The sequence below is a fragment of the Sturnira hondurensis genome, unplaced genomic scaffold (genome assembly GCF_014824575.4).
Source record: "Sturnira hondurensis isolate 20B ecotype Veracruz unplaced genomic scaffold, ASM1482457v3 Scaffold0017082, whole genome shotgun sequence".
Taxonomy (NCBI): Eukaryota; Metazoa; Chordata; class Mammalia; order Chiroptera; family Phyllostomidae; genus Sturnira; species Sturnira hondurensis.
In genome coordinates this window covers 887,173-905,543 of record NW_028089713.1, presented here as the reverse complement: position 1 = coordinate 905,543, position 18,371 = coordinate 887,173, and the positions used below count along the sequence as shown (strand labels likewise).

At 42.9% G+C, this 18,371-nt stretch overlaps 1 protein-coding gene across 10 annotated transcripts in view; it reads left to right on the top strand.

Moving 5' to 3' along the window:
* The window catches only part of SRGAP2 (SLIT-ROBO Rho GTPase activating protein 2), a 253,602-nt gene that overhangs the window by 1,681 nt on the left and 233,550 nt on the right, over window positions 1-18,371 (top strand). For 9 of the 10 annotated variants that reach the window (XM_037067162.1, XM_037067163.1, XM_037067160.1 and 6 more), the window contains exon 2: window positions 382-989. In XM_037067162.1, coding sequence (XP_036923057.1) covers window positions 923-989 — 67 coding nt within the window. In that variant the 5' untranslated portion in view covers window positions 382-922. Of the gene's footprint in view, window positions 1-26; window positions 293-381; window positions 990-18,371 lie in introns of those variants that run through there. The other variant, XM_037067161.1, reaches the window with a different exon arrangement.

The following is an 18,371-nucleotide window of genomic DNA, read 5'->3' as shown; positions in this document are numbered from 1 at the left end:
GAGTTGCCCCGCCGGGGGTCAGGGGCCGAGTCGGAGCCTGGCCAGTGAGGGCACCCTACGGCTGGCCGCTGCCCAGCGCTGACGGGGCTTGAGAGGCCCTTGGAGGTGCCGCAGTCCCCACCCGGAGCCCCGCGTTCCCGCCGCAGTCCCCACCCGAAGCCAGCGCGGGCGGCTGCTCCAAAGTGTTGTCTTTCAGCCTTAAAACAAAATCCGGAGGGAGCTTCCCCACGTCGCAGAGCCGACCTTTCCTGGCTGGGTGGTGTTTCTCGGAGATGAATGGGCTGTGGCCCGGGTAGGAACGTCGTGCCCTACCCCACCCCTGCAGCGATTAGGATCTGGGCCACGACTGATCGCCCCCTCCCCTTTTCCCTGCATTTACAGGCAAGTGAACCGGAGCAAACGACTTCCGATCCAGTCCGTGCTGCTGTGGCTCCCGTTTGGGATTTGATTTGCAGCATCTCCGAGCCTGTGCAACAAAAAACCGCGAAGCACGCCCAACCCTCCCCCGGCACCCCGATAGGCACCCACTCCCTCCCGAGGACACAGCTGGGCGCGTCCACACCCCCACACCCTCCACACCATGTTGTGCGGAAGGACTTGCACTCCCAGCCTGTGTCGTTGATGTCAGACCCCAGGCCAGCCTCCGGGCCCTGCAGTTCTCCCGGCTAATGCTGAGCCTGCTGCTCCGGCTCTAGCACAGGAACCAGCTGCCGCGCCCGGCCCCAGCGCCCACCGGCTGCATGTGCCCGCCGTAGCCGCCTGCCCAGCCCGCAGCCCGCGCTCCCTGGAGCGCTGGAGACCACTGCGGGGGGGCCCCTTCTGCCCTGGGGAGAAGCTGTCTTGGAGGTATTGATTTCGGTGGTTGGATTTTTCCCGTGGATCTATCAATTAACAATTCGAATTTGGAAGAAAGAAGGAAAACATGACGTCTCCAGCCAAATTCAAAAAGGATAAGGAGATCATAGCAGAGTACGATACTCAGGTCAAAGGTAAGGGCTGGGGAAAATAGCATTATGCATAGGCTTTTTTGGACCATTGAGGCATGTATTTCTGCCCTGATTTTCAGGAGATTCATTTCTTTGGGTGGAGCAGGTGGGGCAGGCTGACCTCAAAGGTGGTTTCATAGGTGGGTCTCAGCCTCTGAGGGACAGGCAATGCCAGGGGCTACAGGCTCAGGAAAGGGATTTACTGAGTCAGCTTTAGGGGTTGTTCCTGTAGGGCTGGCTATTATTTTGTCAGCCCTTTCCCCCAAGCTGGATAGGGTGGGGGGAGGGGCTGGAGGTTCTTGGTGAGAGAAAGGCGGCAATTTGCCTCTGGTTGTCTGGGTCAGGTTCCTTGAAGGACTACTGAAATCTGACAGGTGTTAGGGAATTTATTCCAGAGATTGAAGAGTCCACACAGAGAAATGTAACCTTGAGAATGTGTACCTTTTGGAGAGCCCTGGGAGAGATGTTTTTTTTTTTTCTGATGCACTATATCCAGACAAGACATTTGTTGTGGCATTCAACCCAAACTCTGTAGCTACTTTAGGTGAACCTTGTGCCAGCCTGGTCTCTGGTTGCCCTGCATTCAGCCAGAGATCAGGGAACAGGGAGGATAAGGTCTCTCACACCCTGTCTCCGCCCTCACCTAAAGCTGATCCCAGAGGATGGGGAGACATTATTGTTTAACCCTTCTGCATGGTCATCCTCTGATCCAGAATACATGCTTTTAACGACCCACTTACCTTTGCAAAAATGTGAAGGGTAAAGCATAATTAGGAGACGGAGAAACTAAAGGACCTGTCTTCACATCAGGTGGACTGCCTGAATTGGCATGTGAATCAAAGCCTCTTTCCAGATAGCCTTTTTTAAAACCAGCAGTTCTAATAGAAGGGGTTCCTGCCTGTTTAAGAGCCCCAGCATGTGTTTGCACAAGGCCAATGACTGGGAAGAGCCTTGAGGCTCTAGCCCATTGAGACCTCCTCAGCTGGGCAGTGGGAGGGGTGGGTGGCCTTGACTGGTAACACCACATGGTTGGAGCTCTGGGTTTTCCTTTGTTTCAGAGTACAGAAGGAGGGGCCCCTCCTTTCCCTGCACCAATGCTAGGAGACCTTTTCCTATCATAGAAGACTTGGGAAGGGCCATGTTTCCCCTCTAATGATTATCTGGGGTAGGGGCAGAGTTAGAGTTTGAAATGGACAACTGTCTTATCCCTTAGAAGGTTGGAAGGTAGTTTGAAGTACCTATTGTGCCTGTGGGATCTTTTTAATGTCATCAGCTTGGTCAGTGCTGGAGGTGCTGGGGGACCTTTGATCCACTTGACTGCAAATATCAGTGGGTATCTTACAGAAGATGGGGAAGTTGACTGATTGATACCTTCAGTTGAACTGGGCTTGGGAGAGGTGTGGTTGTGAGTTATAATTGAGGTCTTGGCCTCTTGTCACTGTTCATAAGCCAGGCCTGTTTTTGTAAACAATAGGCCACTACCTTCGTGTCCTGTCCAAATGCACTGCATTCTGCTCCTGGAAGCCCCCCACCCCCACCCCCATTGCATTTTTAACCAGATATGGCATTCTTCTTCTTCTTCTTTAACACATCCTATTCTTAATTGTTGCTGTAGGGAATGTGAATAACTTTGACTTTCCCAGATTTCTCTCCAGTAGCACGCCATTTGACTAAGTGCAGAATAATTTTACATGTTCGTTTTTTGGAAGGTTCAGGGGCTGATAGGTATTAATATAACTATATCTGCTGATTCTTTAAGGGTGAAGGATTTCTCATAAGTGTCTCAAAATTAAACACTGTGTGTATTTACAAACACTGCTCGTTGAGGTATTCGGCTACTTGGGATTTCTCTTTCACCTTGCCACAGTCCCGGCTGTTTTGCTTTGCTCTGATATTTTTCCATTGACACTGTTCATAGATTGTATAAGTGGTCAAGTATGATGTCTTACTCAGAGAAGGTGCCCAATAAATGCTTATGAGACTGAATGGTTTAGACCCTCATTTTATAGCTGAGGAGAGTACAGAAAAATTAAGAGCCTTGTTCAAGGTCATGCAGCTAGGCGGTGGTAGACCTGAAACTAGAGGCAGGTTACCAACTCCCAATTCTTTATTCTATTCTATTCTATTCTATTCTATTCTATTCTATTCATGTTTATTATGAAACATCATCTGACTACAGTAGAGGGAAAAATTCATTAGAAAGCTAAAATTTGTCAGCAAATAATAGTAGTAATATGATAATAAAAGATTACATTTTGGATGTTCCTTATGTTCCATCTGGCCCCAAGTGCTTTATAAGAATTGTCTTATTTAGCCCTGCTGATGTAGCTCGGTGGATTGAGCACGGGCCTGTGAAGCGAAGGGTCATTGGTTCAATTCCTAGTCAGGGCATATGCCTGGGTTGCAGGCCAGGTCCCCAGTGGGGGACACATGAGAGGCAACCATACATTGATGTTTCTCTCCCACTCTTTCTCCCTCCCTTCCCTTCTCTCTAAAAATAAATAAATAAAATCTTAAGGAAAAAAAGAATTGTCTCATTTAATTCTCATATCAACATAATTCTCACTTTGTATTTGCTGCATGAAGAAACAGGCTTAGGGAAGGTAAGAAGCCTCCCCTCCCCCCAAAGGTCATATAGCAGATTGACTTCATTGCTTTATTCATCAACTATGGAGTGGTGATGAAGCAGTCAAAAAGACAAAGTCCCCTCCCACTTGGAGGTGACATTTTTGAGCCCATGGTCTCTGCAGAAGAGCATAGACCTAGGAGACAAAGGACTTGGGTTGGGTTAGCTTTGCTCCCCCATTAGCTGGAAGTCCTTGTCAGAATTATGACTTTCACCTTTTTATGTGTTACCTGGGACTCATAGTGTTGCCAGTCTTCTCTTACAGATGCCAAGATAACAAAGAAAATTGCCATTCTGGTCTGGTGTTAAGAGCACAAGTTTTTTTGAGTCTGAGGGATCCAGGTTTAAGTGTCAGTTCTGCCACTTGCTTGCCTTTCAACCTTTGGCCAGTTATAGGACTTGTTTGAGTGTCAGTCTCCTAACCTGGGAAATAAGGTGCTTTTGCTAAGATAGTTGTTAGGATTCAGTGAGGTAGTACATCAAAATCACGTAGCACAGAATCTGGCACTTGTAAGTGCTCAATAATAGCACAGTCTGCTTCTCTGTTAGCTAACCGTCCCTCTTGCTGACCTGTAAGGTTGTGTTGCCTATTCATTCCCAGAGTGCCAGCTGTTAAATGATAGGAGACAAATCTAGGAATGAAACTCTAGTTCTAGTAAATTTCTCTAGTAGTAGTGAATATATCTTGGGCTAGTCACTTAAACCCTCTAGACCAGAGATTTTCAACCTTTTTCATTCCACTGCACACATAAACTAAGTACTAAAATTTTGTGGCACACCAAAAAAATATATACTTTTTGCTGATTTGACAAAAAGAATGGATGTAATTTTGATTCATTCACACTGGACAGCTACTATTGTATTGGCTCTTGTCATTTTTTTATTTGACTAAGGGAAAAGAGGTCAGTGACCCTGACTAAATAGTCGGGTATTGATTTAGGTTTTAAAGATTCTTGCAGCTCAGTGGCTGAAAGTTGCTGCTGTAGACCTGTAAAATGAACAGGTAAACCATCTAATCACTGGCTGATGTTGTTTTTTCTCTATGTATCTGACCAGAGTTCTGGGTCCTGCTTTTCGGTCAGGTGGTATGAATCAAGTGGACTCTAAATGGACTTTGTGGGTGTCTGTCTGTCCCGTGGCTTTTTCCTCCCTTTAAACCACCTGCTTGCATGTGCCCTGAAGGACTTTTGAGACTGCAGACCGAACCCTACCCCATGTGGTGTTATGAGGGGCTTTGCCTGCTTTGTAGCCGCCTTCTTAAAAACCACCATTGTTTCTGGTTTGTGGGTGTTCAGATTCCTTCGAAAGTTCATGCTTCTCAATGTCTGACTTGACAGCAAGAATATTCTTAGTGCTTATACATGGCTCTTTTTCCATTTACAAAGCTCTTTCATATACGTTAATCTCTGGAAATTCCTGACAACCCTGGTCAGATTCATGGTCATAACCTAAGGCCTTTCGACCTCTACCCTGTTCACTTCTTTTGCGATGGGAACAGTGGAAGATGGTAAGGTGCGTGGTTACCAGAGGCGACAATCTGGGTGGTATTTAGATGGGCTCATATCACAGCATACAGTCCCAGCTATTGTCCTGTCTTTATTCAAGTCCTCTTTTCCTTTACCCTTTCCATGCCTTGAGTTTTTACAGTCCCCAGGAAAGCTTGAGATTGACAGTTTATGCAAGTATTCCAGGAGGAATCATCTGAAACAGAACAGCCCTGTGTGCTGAGCAGTCAAATTCTCTTTTTGCAGAACATTAGGGGTCTTGTCTTTTTTTTTTTTTTTTAATGTCTAAGAAGAATAGTGGGTGTGGACCAGAGCCGAGAAGTGAAATTTTGTAATTTCCATCTGGAGCATTTTGATAGAAAAGCCTCAGGCCTTTGCCTGGAACAGTTTAACCCTTTCAGGACCGTTCAGAGCAGGGGGTGAAATTTAAAACTCGAGACATATTGTGTGTGCACATGCATTTGGGAGGGCGGATTGCTGGTGTTTAAACAACTTGCTCCCTTGGGAGGCCTGAGCAGTTCTTCTCTGATGCCAACAAAGGTCTTCTCCAAAGCTCTTTTCTTCCCAGCCCCCACTCCCCAAGGGAGCTTTAAATATAATCAGTTTGTGAAAAGCTGCAGTAAAACATCTCATTGGAATCCCCAAGCAGATGCTATCATTTTCCTGTGAGATGATTGAAGGCTCCTCTTCCTTTGCTCAGGGAAGATAGAACTCTGCAGTCAGGTGAACTCCTGGAATAAAATGAAGCTCTTGGAAAAATTCAGGTATTTTGTATCTCCGTTAATGGACCCTGGAGGAAGGAGGTAGGCCAGGAGCTGGGGATGCTGTGTGCTGTACAATGCAGCAGTGATTAGAAACGGTGTTTTGAGGAGTCCTCAACTTTTCCAATTTTAGGTATTCTCTTGGAAAATGGGAACTGAAATTTCATTTGGAGAAGTCCATCAGGTTGTTAGTTATGGCCAGCCACATTGACAAACACAACACAGGAGGAAAGCCTGGACAAGCCCTGATCATTTTCCTGCTCTGAAGATTGAAGCTTGCAGAATCTGACCTGGCCCTGATATGTAGAGTCCACACCCTTTTAAAATCAGCAGGTGCCCAGCCCTTGACTCATAAACTCCCACTTTTCGCTCCAGATACATGTGGGCTGGCAGTGGCATCTGCAAGGCACCTGTTCAGAGACCGGTTTTCTTCATGGGGAAATGCTTACCTTATACTCTAGACCTCTGAGGGCTTCGTTAGGAAAATATAATGTCATGTTGTAAGGAAAAAGTCAGTATGTAGACTTCTACTAGTAAAATTCAAGTGAACAGTTTTAATCTGGTGTCAGTTATTGAATTGGTCTTTCAGGGAATCTGGGAAAGTTACTTCAGAAGTTGTTTGTTTCAAATATGAATAATGAGAGCACTTAAAAAGGTTTTTTCAAATGACAAAAATGACACCTTTATTGATTTTCACAATAATGTGTAGGTGCTTTCATGTCTCTCTATAATTGTATTGATAAAATAAAGCACATAAAATTTAGCATCTTAATCTTTCTTATATTCAGTGGCATTTAATACATTCACACTGTTTCCCAGCGGTTACTACCATCTCTCCAGAGAACTCTTTTCATTTGGCAAAGTTGAAACTCTGTACCCATGGAACAATAACCCTCCCACCACCACCCCAGCCCCCCCAGGCTCTATTTGATTGCTTTAGGTGCCTCATATAAGTGGAACCATCCAGTATTTGTCTTCCTGTGATGGGTTAATTTCACTTACTATAACATTTTCGAGGTTTATTCATGTAGCATTTATCAGAATTTCCTTTCTTTTTTAAGATCATTGCATTATATTTTTATTTTTTCTTTCAATTGTCTGTAGACACCTGGGTTGCTTCCACCTTTTGGCAGTTGCAAATAATGCTGCTATGAACATGGGTGTGTCCCTAATTTTTAAAAATGTCCTTTACCTCAAAGTTTTACTAGCCCACGTATACATCTTTAATCACTTGTCATACATTTTTAGAGCTAAGATTTAATATATGCATTCATATTTTATTTTATAAATACGTATTTATGTTCATAACATGAGCATTATATGTTAATAACAATTTTATACTTTTTAACAATTTTATGAATTACTAATATTTTACTGTATTTTTAAAAGCTTTATTAAATGTTTAACTGACAATAAACAGCTCATGTTTAAGGAATACATTTGATCAATTTTGACATGTTAAACACTCGTGAAAACATCACAATCAAAATTTCCTTAATTATAGTGTGTTAATTTTAACATAATAACGACATTATAGAAGAGACTTTAGCGTAAAAACAAGTAAATGGTAGATATTACCAAATTTAAAAAAGTAATAAATAGTGATTCAAGCTACCCATGTTGGTTCCTGGAAATTTACTTAACCTTTGTGAATAAAGATAGTCTTCCAGGGAAGTTGGGTTCATAATTATGTTGTAGCCATTACTGTGTGCTTAGGAGGGAGAGCGTAGTATAAGTGGAGAAAGAAAAAGTCTCAGACATGCTTGGAGTTGACAGTATCTGTTTTCCCATAGACCTGGCTTGAACCAGTCCCTAGGGTCTCATGCCTCTTCTGAAGGAGTCGTAAGTCAGCCAGATGCCAAGGGGAGGGGCTGGGGGCTCCCATGGGAGATCTGAGAATGTTATGAATATAGCTTCTTTCCTCTAATGATTGATTCCATGTTACCTGCTGAACAGAGACCGACCTCCCAGGTGGACATTAACTTGGTTCTCAATCTTGGCCTCAATTTTATCATTTTAACCATATTTCTCCTCTTACTTTAAGAGGATTGGAGGCCTATCTGAACTATTTACCGTTCTTTCAATTCATTTGTTGTAGTATATTAGCTAACATTTTGCTGTTTGGGACTTACTGTGTACTAGGCATTATACTAAATACTCTACATGCAGTAGATTAATTCCTAATCCCTATACCAACTCCAGGAGGAATGACTGCTATTATCTCATTTTTCTGATGAAGAAAGTGAGGTATAGGCATTCAGTGACTTGCCCCTGGGCTGCAGCTGGTGAATAATGGTACAAGAATTAGAACGGCTGTCATCAGAGTCTGAACTCTAAGTGCTGTTTGTGGAATACCCCTTTCTCCCTACCAGCCCCACACCTCTACCTACTGAAATCTCCCATTCCAGTAAAACTAACTTTTTTTAGATGCCTTCCTTGGTCACTGACCAGAAATGACCCTTCTCTCTAGTTCACTCACAGAGCACTATAGCATTGATCTGTACTGCCTTATAATTTAAATGTTTGTCTGTCAGTCTTCTCTCTTCAATTGGACTTCCCGTAGGAGCGTTTTGAAGTTGTGCAATGCAATGCAATGCAGAGAACATAACTTCAAAACCAGCCCTCGGTCGGAATCTTGTCAACACCGCCTTCCTTCTCTATGGCCTGGCTCAGGTCACTCATCTTCTCTTCGTGCTTCATGCTCTGTGACGCGAATAAGACCTACCTTGCTGGTTTGTTGCAAACACATAAAATGCTAGTTCAATGTAGGGCAAATATTAAATGGTAAGTAAGTAGCTCTTATTATGGGAGTTTCCTCAGATAGGAGACATGTCTACAACAGCATTGCAGCCTAATTAGTGGCTCTTAGTAAATATATATTGGCTGTAATGATGAATGCATAAATGAATGATCTGTGCTACTACAAATAATATTTTTAGAAATAGTTTCTTAATTTGATCTTCATAATATATCTTGCGCAAAGCCCCAAAGTGATTTTTTTAAAGAAATAAATTTACTTTAAGATCATAGCACAAAAGACTTTATACCCATTACTTACTACTTATCCTGCTCACATTTCATAATACCATAAAGTATGGTACTGCCTCTAGTTCCCCTACCATATTTTGTTGTTTCATATTTCATGCTTTTTTTGTGCTGCGTCCTCTCTTTGCAATGGGTTCTTTTCCTTGAACCCAGAAAACACTTACGCCTCCTTTAAAGTCCAGCTTAGGTGCTACCAGCCATCTCTGTGAAGTCTTCTCTGCCTATCCCTGCCCTCCACACAGCGACCCTGTACGGGATTCCTCAGCATCTCCCCTTGCTTTCTGCACAAGGTTAATACATGCACCCTCAGCATCTCCTCAGCAGTGTCCTTGGTCTTACTTATATTATTGTACTTACACATTACATTGTAATCTTTTCATTTACATCTCTCTGTTTGCAACTTACTGAGCATCTTGGAGACAGAACTGTCATTTCCATGTGTCCAGCTTCTGACAGAGTAAGTACTAAAATGCTTATAAATTGAGTGTAAATGCTTTCTAAGTTGAGGTTGGATGTGACAGTGCCTTGATGCCTTGCTTCTGCATTTCCTCCCTCCTCCAATGAGAAGCCTGCTCCTTATATTAATTTACTGTGGAATTTAAAGTGGATCAAACATTGTGAATAGTGTCACTGCACGAGGACAGGCCCCCCAGTGCGAGGTGTTTTTCCTTATTTACTCCCCCACTGCCTCTTTTGACTCCCCTAAAGCTGTAATCGAATTGATCATATTCCTTCGATTATGTCTCTCCTTGAAAACCAAGAAAAAAATTGACTCTGAAATTCCAAAGAGTTAAAACAAAAGTAAGGTTTCCTATAACTGAAAAACACATTTCACATTGGCCCGGGATTTATTTATCATTTCAAATAGCTATTTGAAGTCTAAAAGTTGAGAACGTTTTAAGTCTTTTTTGTCCAGCAGTTAAAACAGAGTGGAACTGGAAAAGGAACTGTTGTCAGCATGGGTTTGGAGAAAGCTCCTGCCTCGTCAGAGGCAGCTGCATGCTGTATGGTAAATGGGAGGAAATGTTCAGAGGGACAAACAGGAAAACTCTTCCTCCTTGTTTTTCAAGTCACTTGGTATTAAGTAGCCTTGACTTCATTTCAACATTGTGTGTGAGTGTTCTGAACTCGAAGTATATATTTGTTAGGAAGGAAAAACAGCTTGGGAAGTACACCTCTGTGGGTATTTTAGGATGCCCACAGAGAGTGTGTTAGGCGGAAGGCAGAGTCTTTTTTTTGTTTAAGAAAAAACTTTTGTTTTACGAATGCCCCAATTGGTGGGCAAAGGACCTGAGTGCCATTGTGAGAATTGGGACCTTGCCTTTGCTGTCTGAACCCAGATTCTGCTTTTCATATCATAGACAGCATGGTGGGCAGGGTTGGAGTGCTTCTCCCTGGGTGACAGTTGTGGATGGCTGGGTGGCCCAGGCTCCGGAAGACAGAGCACAGAAAACAAAGGGACTCGAGCATGAGCTGGCCATGACACGACATGCCACGAGCTTTAAGAAATACATCCTGTTTCTGTATAGTTAGCAAGTGTTTCTTCTTCAAACATCTAAACTCCTTAGAGATCTGTTCCCTTTTCCCACTAGTATGTTTCTTGTATGTATGTGTGTGAGTGTGTGTGTGTGTACATACAGAGTGGCACAGGAGTAGGTTCATAGTTGTGAGTACTGGAAACACAGACTTTGTTTTTGTATTGTTACTCATTAATTATTGTGTTATTTTCCATACAAACAACTGTAAACCTACTTTTGCTCCAGGCTGTATGTATGCATTTATTGTTGGGTGGGTGTTTGGCTAGGTCTTGTCAGATGAGTGCTTGCTCACCTTGAATGCTGCTTCTTAGGGTGGATTCTTGACTGAGGTACCTATCTGGGAGCAGTAGTTTTTCTTCAAGTTGAACTGCAGGGCTCTACACAGATAAAATGGTTTCAAAGGAGAAAGTGCTGGATTTGGAGGCAGAAAGCTTGGTTTTTAATTTGGCTTTGCCATTTACAGTTGTGATTTGGCGAGAGAGGGTGGGCATAACTTACCTCATCTGTAAAATAGGGATAATTCTTAGTCCTGGCTAATAAGGATGGTAATGATGGGTAGTATTTACTAGGCATTCCTTAGGTCTAAGCTCTGCTTTAAGCACTTTACATATAACTTGTGAATCACCCAGTACCCCTGCTGAGGTAGCTACTACTGTAATGCCCCTTTTACAGGGGAGGCACAGGAAGGTTCAATAATTCACTCCAAAACACACGGCTAGTAAGTGGTATGAGCCCAGGCTGACTTAACACTGTTGTGAATCATTTGAAACATTTGACTGATTGTTTTCATTTCCTATTAGCTTGATGCATAAAGAAGTTGATACAGTGTTTTAAATGTCTTCCTGGTACACACCTACTTGACCTGTCTATGCCTTGGTGTTTTCATCTGGGAAATTAGGGGTTAAATCAGAAAATTTACAAGGTCCTCCCAGTTTTCATGGTTCATGATTCTTGCTCGTTGAAGATATTGAAGAGGACAACATTGCACCTATTGAAAGTGACGTTTGTTTCCCTATTAAGCAGGCACACTTGTAAGTATTATACGAAACCTGTTGTATTCTCTGAAGGACATGCTCCCCAGTCTCAGGGCTTGCCATGTCTGGTGACTGCTGCACACTTCCAGAGGGTGGCCCCGGGGGTGGCGGATTGGCAGCTGGCCTGGAGAGCAGTGGAAATTAAACTTGGTTAGGTGTCTGTGATCACTATAGGAAGAGGTGCGTTACAGTTAGAAAAATCAAGGGGAGGTATAGTTACCTGATAGGCCTAGAGTTGGATTTGTGACTCGATTACGAGGGACAATTCAGTGCTTTAATCAAGATGTATGAGGTCTGTCCAGAAGGTATCCGGCCATGTAATATGAAAAATGGAGACATTTATTGAAGAATATACGAGATACAAGAGGTATTGGACATAGGATAATGGTGACTCAGTCCCCTTCAAAGTAGGCATCTTGGGACCTCACACAGTTTTCCCAGTTGCCATCAGCTGCCTGTTGGTTGTATTCCTGAATCTCGTCGACAGCCTGATATCTCTAACCTTTCAAAGGTGATTTTAGTTTTGGGAAAAGCCAGAAGTTGCAGGGCACCAAATATGAAGAGATTTGGGCACCAAATCTGGGCTCTAGTGGGGCTGAGACACCTGGGTGATTTGATGCTTTACCAAAAAACTAACTGCATGAGATGTGATGCATGAGCAGGCGCATTGGTTGTCGTGGTGGGGCTGCCAATCACCAGGTGCCCATAGCTGCAGCTTTCTGAATCATCTGAATAGTTTCCATGGATGAATGTTCAAGCTTAATGCGAAATTCGATGCAGATTTGTAGCTCTACTTGCTCAGTCACTTTGAGTGCAACAGCCACACAGTGCACATGCTCACTCAACAGCATCTACCACCCCCACTTACTAGTACAGTAAAGTCCTCATTGCTCACGCGTGTGCATTTTAGTCCACTCTTCTTGGCTGCCAGGTTACATTGATGTTGCTCAAACTGTTCTCATCGTATTAACAATGGCTTGGATTTTTCAGGACAGACCTCATGTATATGTTAAACTTCGGATTTGCAGTGAGCTCAGAGACCTACAAATGTGGAAATTCCCTGCTGTTACTGGTGTGTATGGTTTTCCTCCTCCATCTTTCTGGTCCAGAGATGAAACTTGTGTGTCCCATGGTATATAATAAACACTTATATTGTGTGCAGTACTTGAATTCAAAAGAAAAAGGAAGTTGCGTGATTGTCTTTAATTAAAATTAAAGAAATAAGGAAGTGGAAGGCTTTAATCTCTGACACCTGGGCTAGGACAAACTTGGGGGGAAGCGGTATGTGTGCGGAACCTGCGTGGAGTTCATCTAGACATCTGGGCTGTGGGGAAGTGTCTTCAGGCTCTCCCAGGGTGGAGGATGGCCTCTTGCCTCTTAAACTTCTCTTCATATGTTAGGTCCTTTGTCCGCTCAGGGATTTCTTTTGTGGATTGTGGTGTGGTATGGTAATCCAAGGCTGGAATGTGTTCACATTTATTATTTTTTTCACCTCATGAATAGGCTAAGTAACAGTCTGTTGTTTTAAAATGAGTGCTATTAATAATAATGACAGCTCATATTTTTATCATTACAGCATTTTAAAAATGTCATTCATAGGGAGAGAGGGAGGGAGGGCTGTAGGGTAATGAGGGACTAGCTATATAATGTTATACAATTCTTCCACCTTTTTATATATTCTGGGGGGAAAATAGAAGTTAGAGAAGGAATATCAATGGTTCTTCCTACTGTTCTCTCCTACCCCTGGTTTATGGTTTCATCTTTAAAGGTATTAGTAGGCTTTGTGTTTTAAACTTCCTTGGAGTCAATTGTGTTTTATCTCTTGATCTCTTATTTATTCAGTGATTTGTGGTGATGTAAGTTATCTCAACTCTTTGCTGTCAGCAATTTGAAACGAAACATCGAAGCACTTTGGGTAGATGATATCTGTTGCTTTGATTAATGAGGTTCTTGATCTGGAGATTTCTAAGTCCAGTAATAACACAATTTTAAGATACCTAGTGCTCCTTAAAACTCCAGTAGCCCTCCCACTGTGAAAGCTGGAAACCAGTTTGTGCCAGTTATTTCCCTCTGAGTCAGTGTGTGCTGAGCTTTCTTTGGCTATTTGGCCAGGGAGCAGGACTGCCAGTCCAGAAATGCCAGATCTTCTGGATTCAGCATCAAAAAGAGTTAATGATTATCTAGGCAAAACCAGAAACCTCTCAGGTTTTTAACCTATTGCCTCAAATCTCGCTCCTAGAAGAAAAGGCACTTGTGGGTTCTTGTGCACGTGTGCACGCACACACACACTGTTACAAAACTTAATGTAAAACGATCTCATGTTTATGAGAGTTGTAATTACTTGGGAGGGATCCTTGTGTTCTGCAGGCTCAGTGGGCATGATGTGAAAACAGGGCTATTTGGCCTGTGGAGACTGCAGATAAGAGAGGGATATGTAATTGAGTAAGAATTTGAAAAATTATCCGATAAAATGAGGCACAGCAAAGCACCCACTTGTTCTTTTTTTCCCCTTCTCTTCCCTTCCTCCCACCCTTTCTCCTACCATCTCTTCCTTCTTTCCTTCTTTGTCTTTTTTTAATGCTGGAAAACTGGAGGAGTGAGGAGCTAGCACTGTTTTCAGAGTGTGGGAATCCCCACCCCAGGAGCCAAATGTTTGCCCAGGCAGACAGTGTGAAGTTTTTGAGAGATCCCAACAGCTCAGTTGGTACATTCTTCTGTAAGACAATTCCCTCTGCCCCAAGGTAATTCCTCAGCCTAATCATTTTAGGAAAAGGGCTGTCATCTATCCTTTAAAATCTTTTCCAGAAGAGTTTGCTATAACCTACCTTTACATCTTGTTCCAGGGACCCACACTGTATAAGTGGTCAATTCCTTCATTTGCAGAGCTTAAAATAGGGCAAAAAAGGAGGCCTGGTGAATTGAACTCATGGTTTTGCTGCTTTTGCCACATCCTCTGTATAGGCCTTTGCTTCACTTGGGTTTTCAGTGGCTCAAGGAAGGAGGAGGTAATTGATGAGACTTTCAGGGAATGGGCTTATGGCTGCTGGTCTATTCCTTGTCGTAGTTCACTCCCCTCCTCACTTTCACCAGTGTCGAGACACTTGGTATTGAAAAAGAAAATCATGAACTAATTTCTACCCGTCACCCTTTTATTTACCACTTCTCCGTGCTTCCTGTTGGGTTAGACAGTGGGCAAATAGGTCTAAATAACCACCCATTCAGAAGGATGGACAGATTATATAAGTACGGTGGAGGACCACAGTAGAGGGGAGTAGAAGGCCCAATAGATGAGAGAATAATTTGACAATGTTGATGAGGCTGGTTGTGGAGGAAGAGGGGAGGAAGGTGGTGACTGCCCACTAGTATTTATAAAGCACCTGGAAATCTGTGAAGTGCCTTTTTCATGCTTTATCCCATTTAATTGCAGAATGGTACAACAGGGCAGGATGATTTTAGGCCTTAAAAAAATATTTTATTTGAGATAATTATACATTCATAGGCAGTCATAAGAAATAATACAGAGATTGCACAAATCATTACTTAATTTCCCTCAATGATTAACATCTTATAAAACTACAGTACAGTATCACAAGCAGGGCATTGACATGGATACAGCCAAAATACTGAACAGCGCTATCCCTACAGGGATCCCTCATGTTGCCCTTTTAAGTCTTTGGCCCCCCCCCCCACTTCACCCACTTATCCCACCTTAGTCCTTCACTCCTGGAATAGTTCTCCATATCTACAATCTCGTCATTTCAAGAATATTATCTAAATGGAATCATACAGTATATAGCCTTTTAGGATTGGCTTTTTTTTTTTAGCTCAGAGTAGTTCTCTGGAGATTTATTCAGGTTTATATTTATTACTAGTTTGTTCCTTTTTGTTGCTGAATAGTATTCCATGGTATGGATGTACCACAGTTTGTTACGCATTTGCCCATGGAAGGACAGCTGGGTTGTTTCCAGTTTTGGGCTATTATGAATAAAGCTGCTCTGAATATTCATGTATAGATGTGTATGTGAACAAGGGTTTTTTAAAAAGTGGAGTTAAATTTTTTTAATGGAAAGATTGTGGATTAGAAGGTTGATGTCTTCTGCCTACATCCCAGGGTTGTTGTATAAATAAACTGAGATAATATGTGGTAACAGATTTTGTAAATGCTAATAAAATATAAACATGTGTAAGTAGGACAAGACTTCTGTGTTCTGTCCTTCAAGCTCCAGAAGAATATGAGCTATAATCTAGACTTGCAACCAAGAGACAGCTCTCTTAGGTTGTCCTTAATTATTATTATTATTATTATTATTATTATTGATATATCGGTGTTTCTTGTATATTCTGGTTCCTCATCCTGTGTTGATAATATGGAATGCAAATACCTTCTTCCAGGGTTGGCTTATCTTTTCACTCTTTATTGGATTCTTTGATATATATGAAATTTTAAATTTTAATGCATCAAATCCATCTAGCTTTTTTTATTGTTTGTACTTATTTAAAATACACACAAACACACACACAAGATGGCTTTTTCTATCCCAAACTCATAAGGATATTCTCCTGTAATTTCTGAAAACTTCTTGTAAAGTTTTCAAAGTTTTGCATCTCACATATCTACCTAGAAAACTGAGGAATTTATTTTTATAAATGGTGTGAGGTAGGGAATTTAGCTTTAGTTTATATTCCATATAGCTAACCATTTGTTGTAGTTTTGCTCATTGAGGGGGCCCGGCTCCCCCACCCCATCTGTTGATTTGTATTGTCACATTTGCACATGTGTCAGGTTTCCAGTTCCCACACATTTGTGGGCAGCGTGACCTCTCCAGCATGTTGTAGTGGTGTTAACTGCTGTGTGGGATTGTGTCACCTGGGATGTGTGTCGGGCCTTTGGTGACGAGGTGAATGTCCCCCTGATGAGGTGGGTAGCACTAGGCTGTCACCACAGCTCCAACCAGAACAGCTATGCTTTGATGTTTACTATATTGGGTGTCCACCTACCATGTTACTTGAAGAACTTACCCTTGAAATTTGTTTTATAGGTTTAAAAACTACAGATTTTTTTAAATTTTAGAAAGTTTTCAGAGGAAACAGGAGTCTTGTCTCTAGTCTTCGGTTGGACTTGGAAAAAAAAAAAGAGAGTAAGCCCTGCTAAAGTCAGGACCTAGCAGTGAGTGGGGAGTCTGTTTGTTAAAGTTAAGTAAATACATTATTTTGTGATTGTCAGTGGTTCCAAATATATATCACCTATGTGCCATGAATATTTAGAGCTGTCTAGAGTCTAGTCTGTCTCCTCTGATCCTGTGACCCAGTGGAGAAAAGCAGCCAACGTATACAAAAAGTAATACAGAAAATTCAACCCACAGCAATACAAGAAATGACATCAGCTGGAGGGTGACTGAAAATGAGTAGTGTTGATAAGAACTTGAGGAATTCAGAGATGGGAGAGGTGTGGGCCAGAATGAATAAGACCTTGACTTAACAGAGTAGGACTTGGCTGAGTGTAGGAGCAAAGAACAGAGGCCGTGTGTGCACTTTCCTCAGTGGTGTTCCCACAGCCCCCACGGTGCTTACCACTCCTGCATCACTTCCTACACTGTAATACAATGGTGGTCTTATCCACCCTCACCTCCCCCATGTCCCTTCCCCCAGACACACAGTCCCTTCCAGAAAGGCGCTTGTGAGTTCTTTGAGGGTGGGCAGCCTTGCATTTCAATGTTCACAGCATCAAGCACCCTGTTTGCATTTGGTCAGTACCCAGTGTACGTTTGCTGAGTGAGTGGACCCTGGCTGGAGCAGAGGAGTCAGAGACAGAGGCGGAAGATCACTCTGGATGTTTTTTGATGATCTTGAAGGTCAGCCAGAGTCGGGCTCTGCTGAGGCAGTGGAGAACAATGAAGGCAGTCTGAGCTAAAGAGTGGCGTGATGAAGTCATGTTTCAAAGAGCCTCCCTCGTTGCTCCAGGCTGGGAAATGAGGCCTGCTCCTACCCTCTCAGTACACACTAGTCCGTGCCAGGCACTGAGGTGCGTGCTACAAATATGTTGCTAAATATGACCAATTCTTAGAGGCACCAATGAGGGAAGTGTGATTCTCCATTTAGTGAACTAGAAACCTGTGCTCAGACAGGTGATCCAGGGTGACAGGTGACCTGAGGTAGAGTGGCGATGAAGGCCTACATGTGTTTGATTCCAAAGCCTGGTTGTCCTTTTACCCTTGATACCAGGCTTGAGCACAGAGTAGTCAAGAGATATTACTAGGTTGAGAAGATGAACTGCTGAGTTGGGTGTGAGAGCCAGGGGCCAGGTCAGGAGCAGGAATGCCTAAGGTTTCCAGTTTGGGAGGCAGGGAGAACCATGGAGGCGATGGCAGAAGTAGACATAGGGAAGTCAGGAGGAGATACTGCACTTGATGAGAGAGAGAGAGTGAACATTATTTTAGACATCCTGAGTTTGAGGTGACAGTTCCATTAAAGGAGGAATTACATCTGGCAAGTGATGGTGCCATCTCTTCCCCACTTCTCCAGCCCCACTTCCATTAATCTGTTGTTTGCCTTCTAAATGGGGGATATTGCAGAGAAATGGAAATAGGTGATATTTCTGTGTAGGCCAAATACCTGACCTCATTTGCAGCTTCTTTGCATTTCAGTTTGAGAGGTGTTCTCTCTTGAAGGAGACTTAATGTTTGTGTTTGGAATTGGTAGCATTTTCTCTCCCCACACCCTGTAGAGGATGAGCATGGCTAAGCAAAGAGAGGGAACACTTGAGTTCTGAGCTGCCCTGCTCTCCTGTGATAAGCCTGTGTCCTGCTCTGCGATTCGGTTGGAGGCCACTCCTTGAGAGGGTTAGACTGTGAATTACAGCAGAGCCAGGTCAGGTCT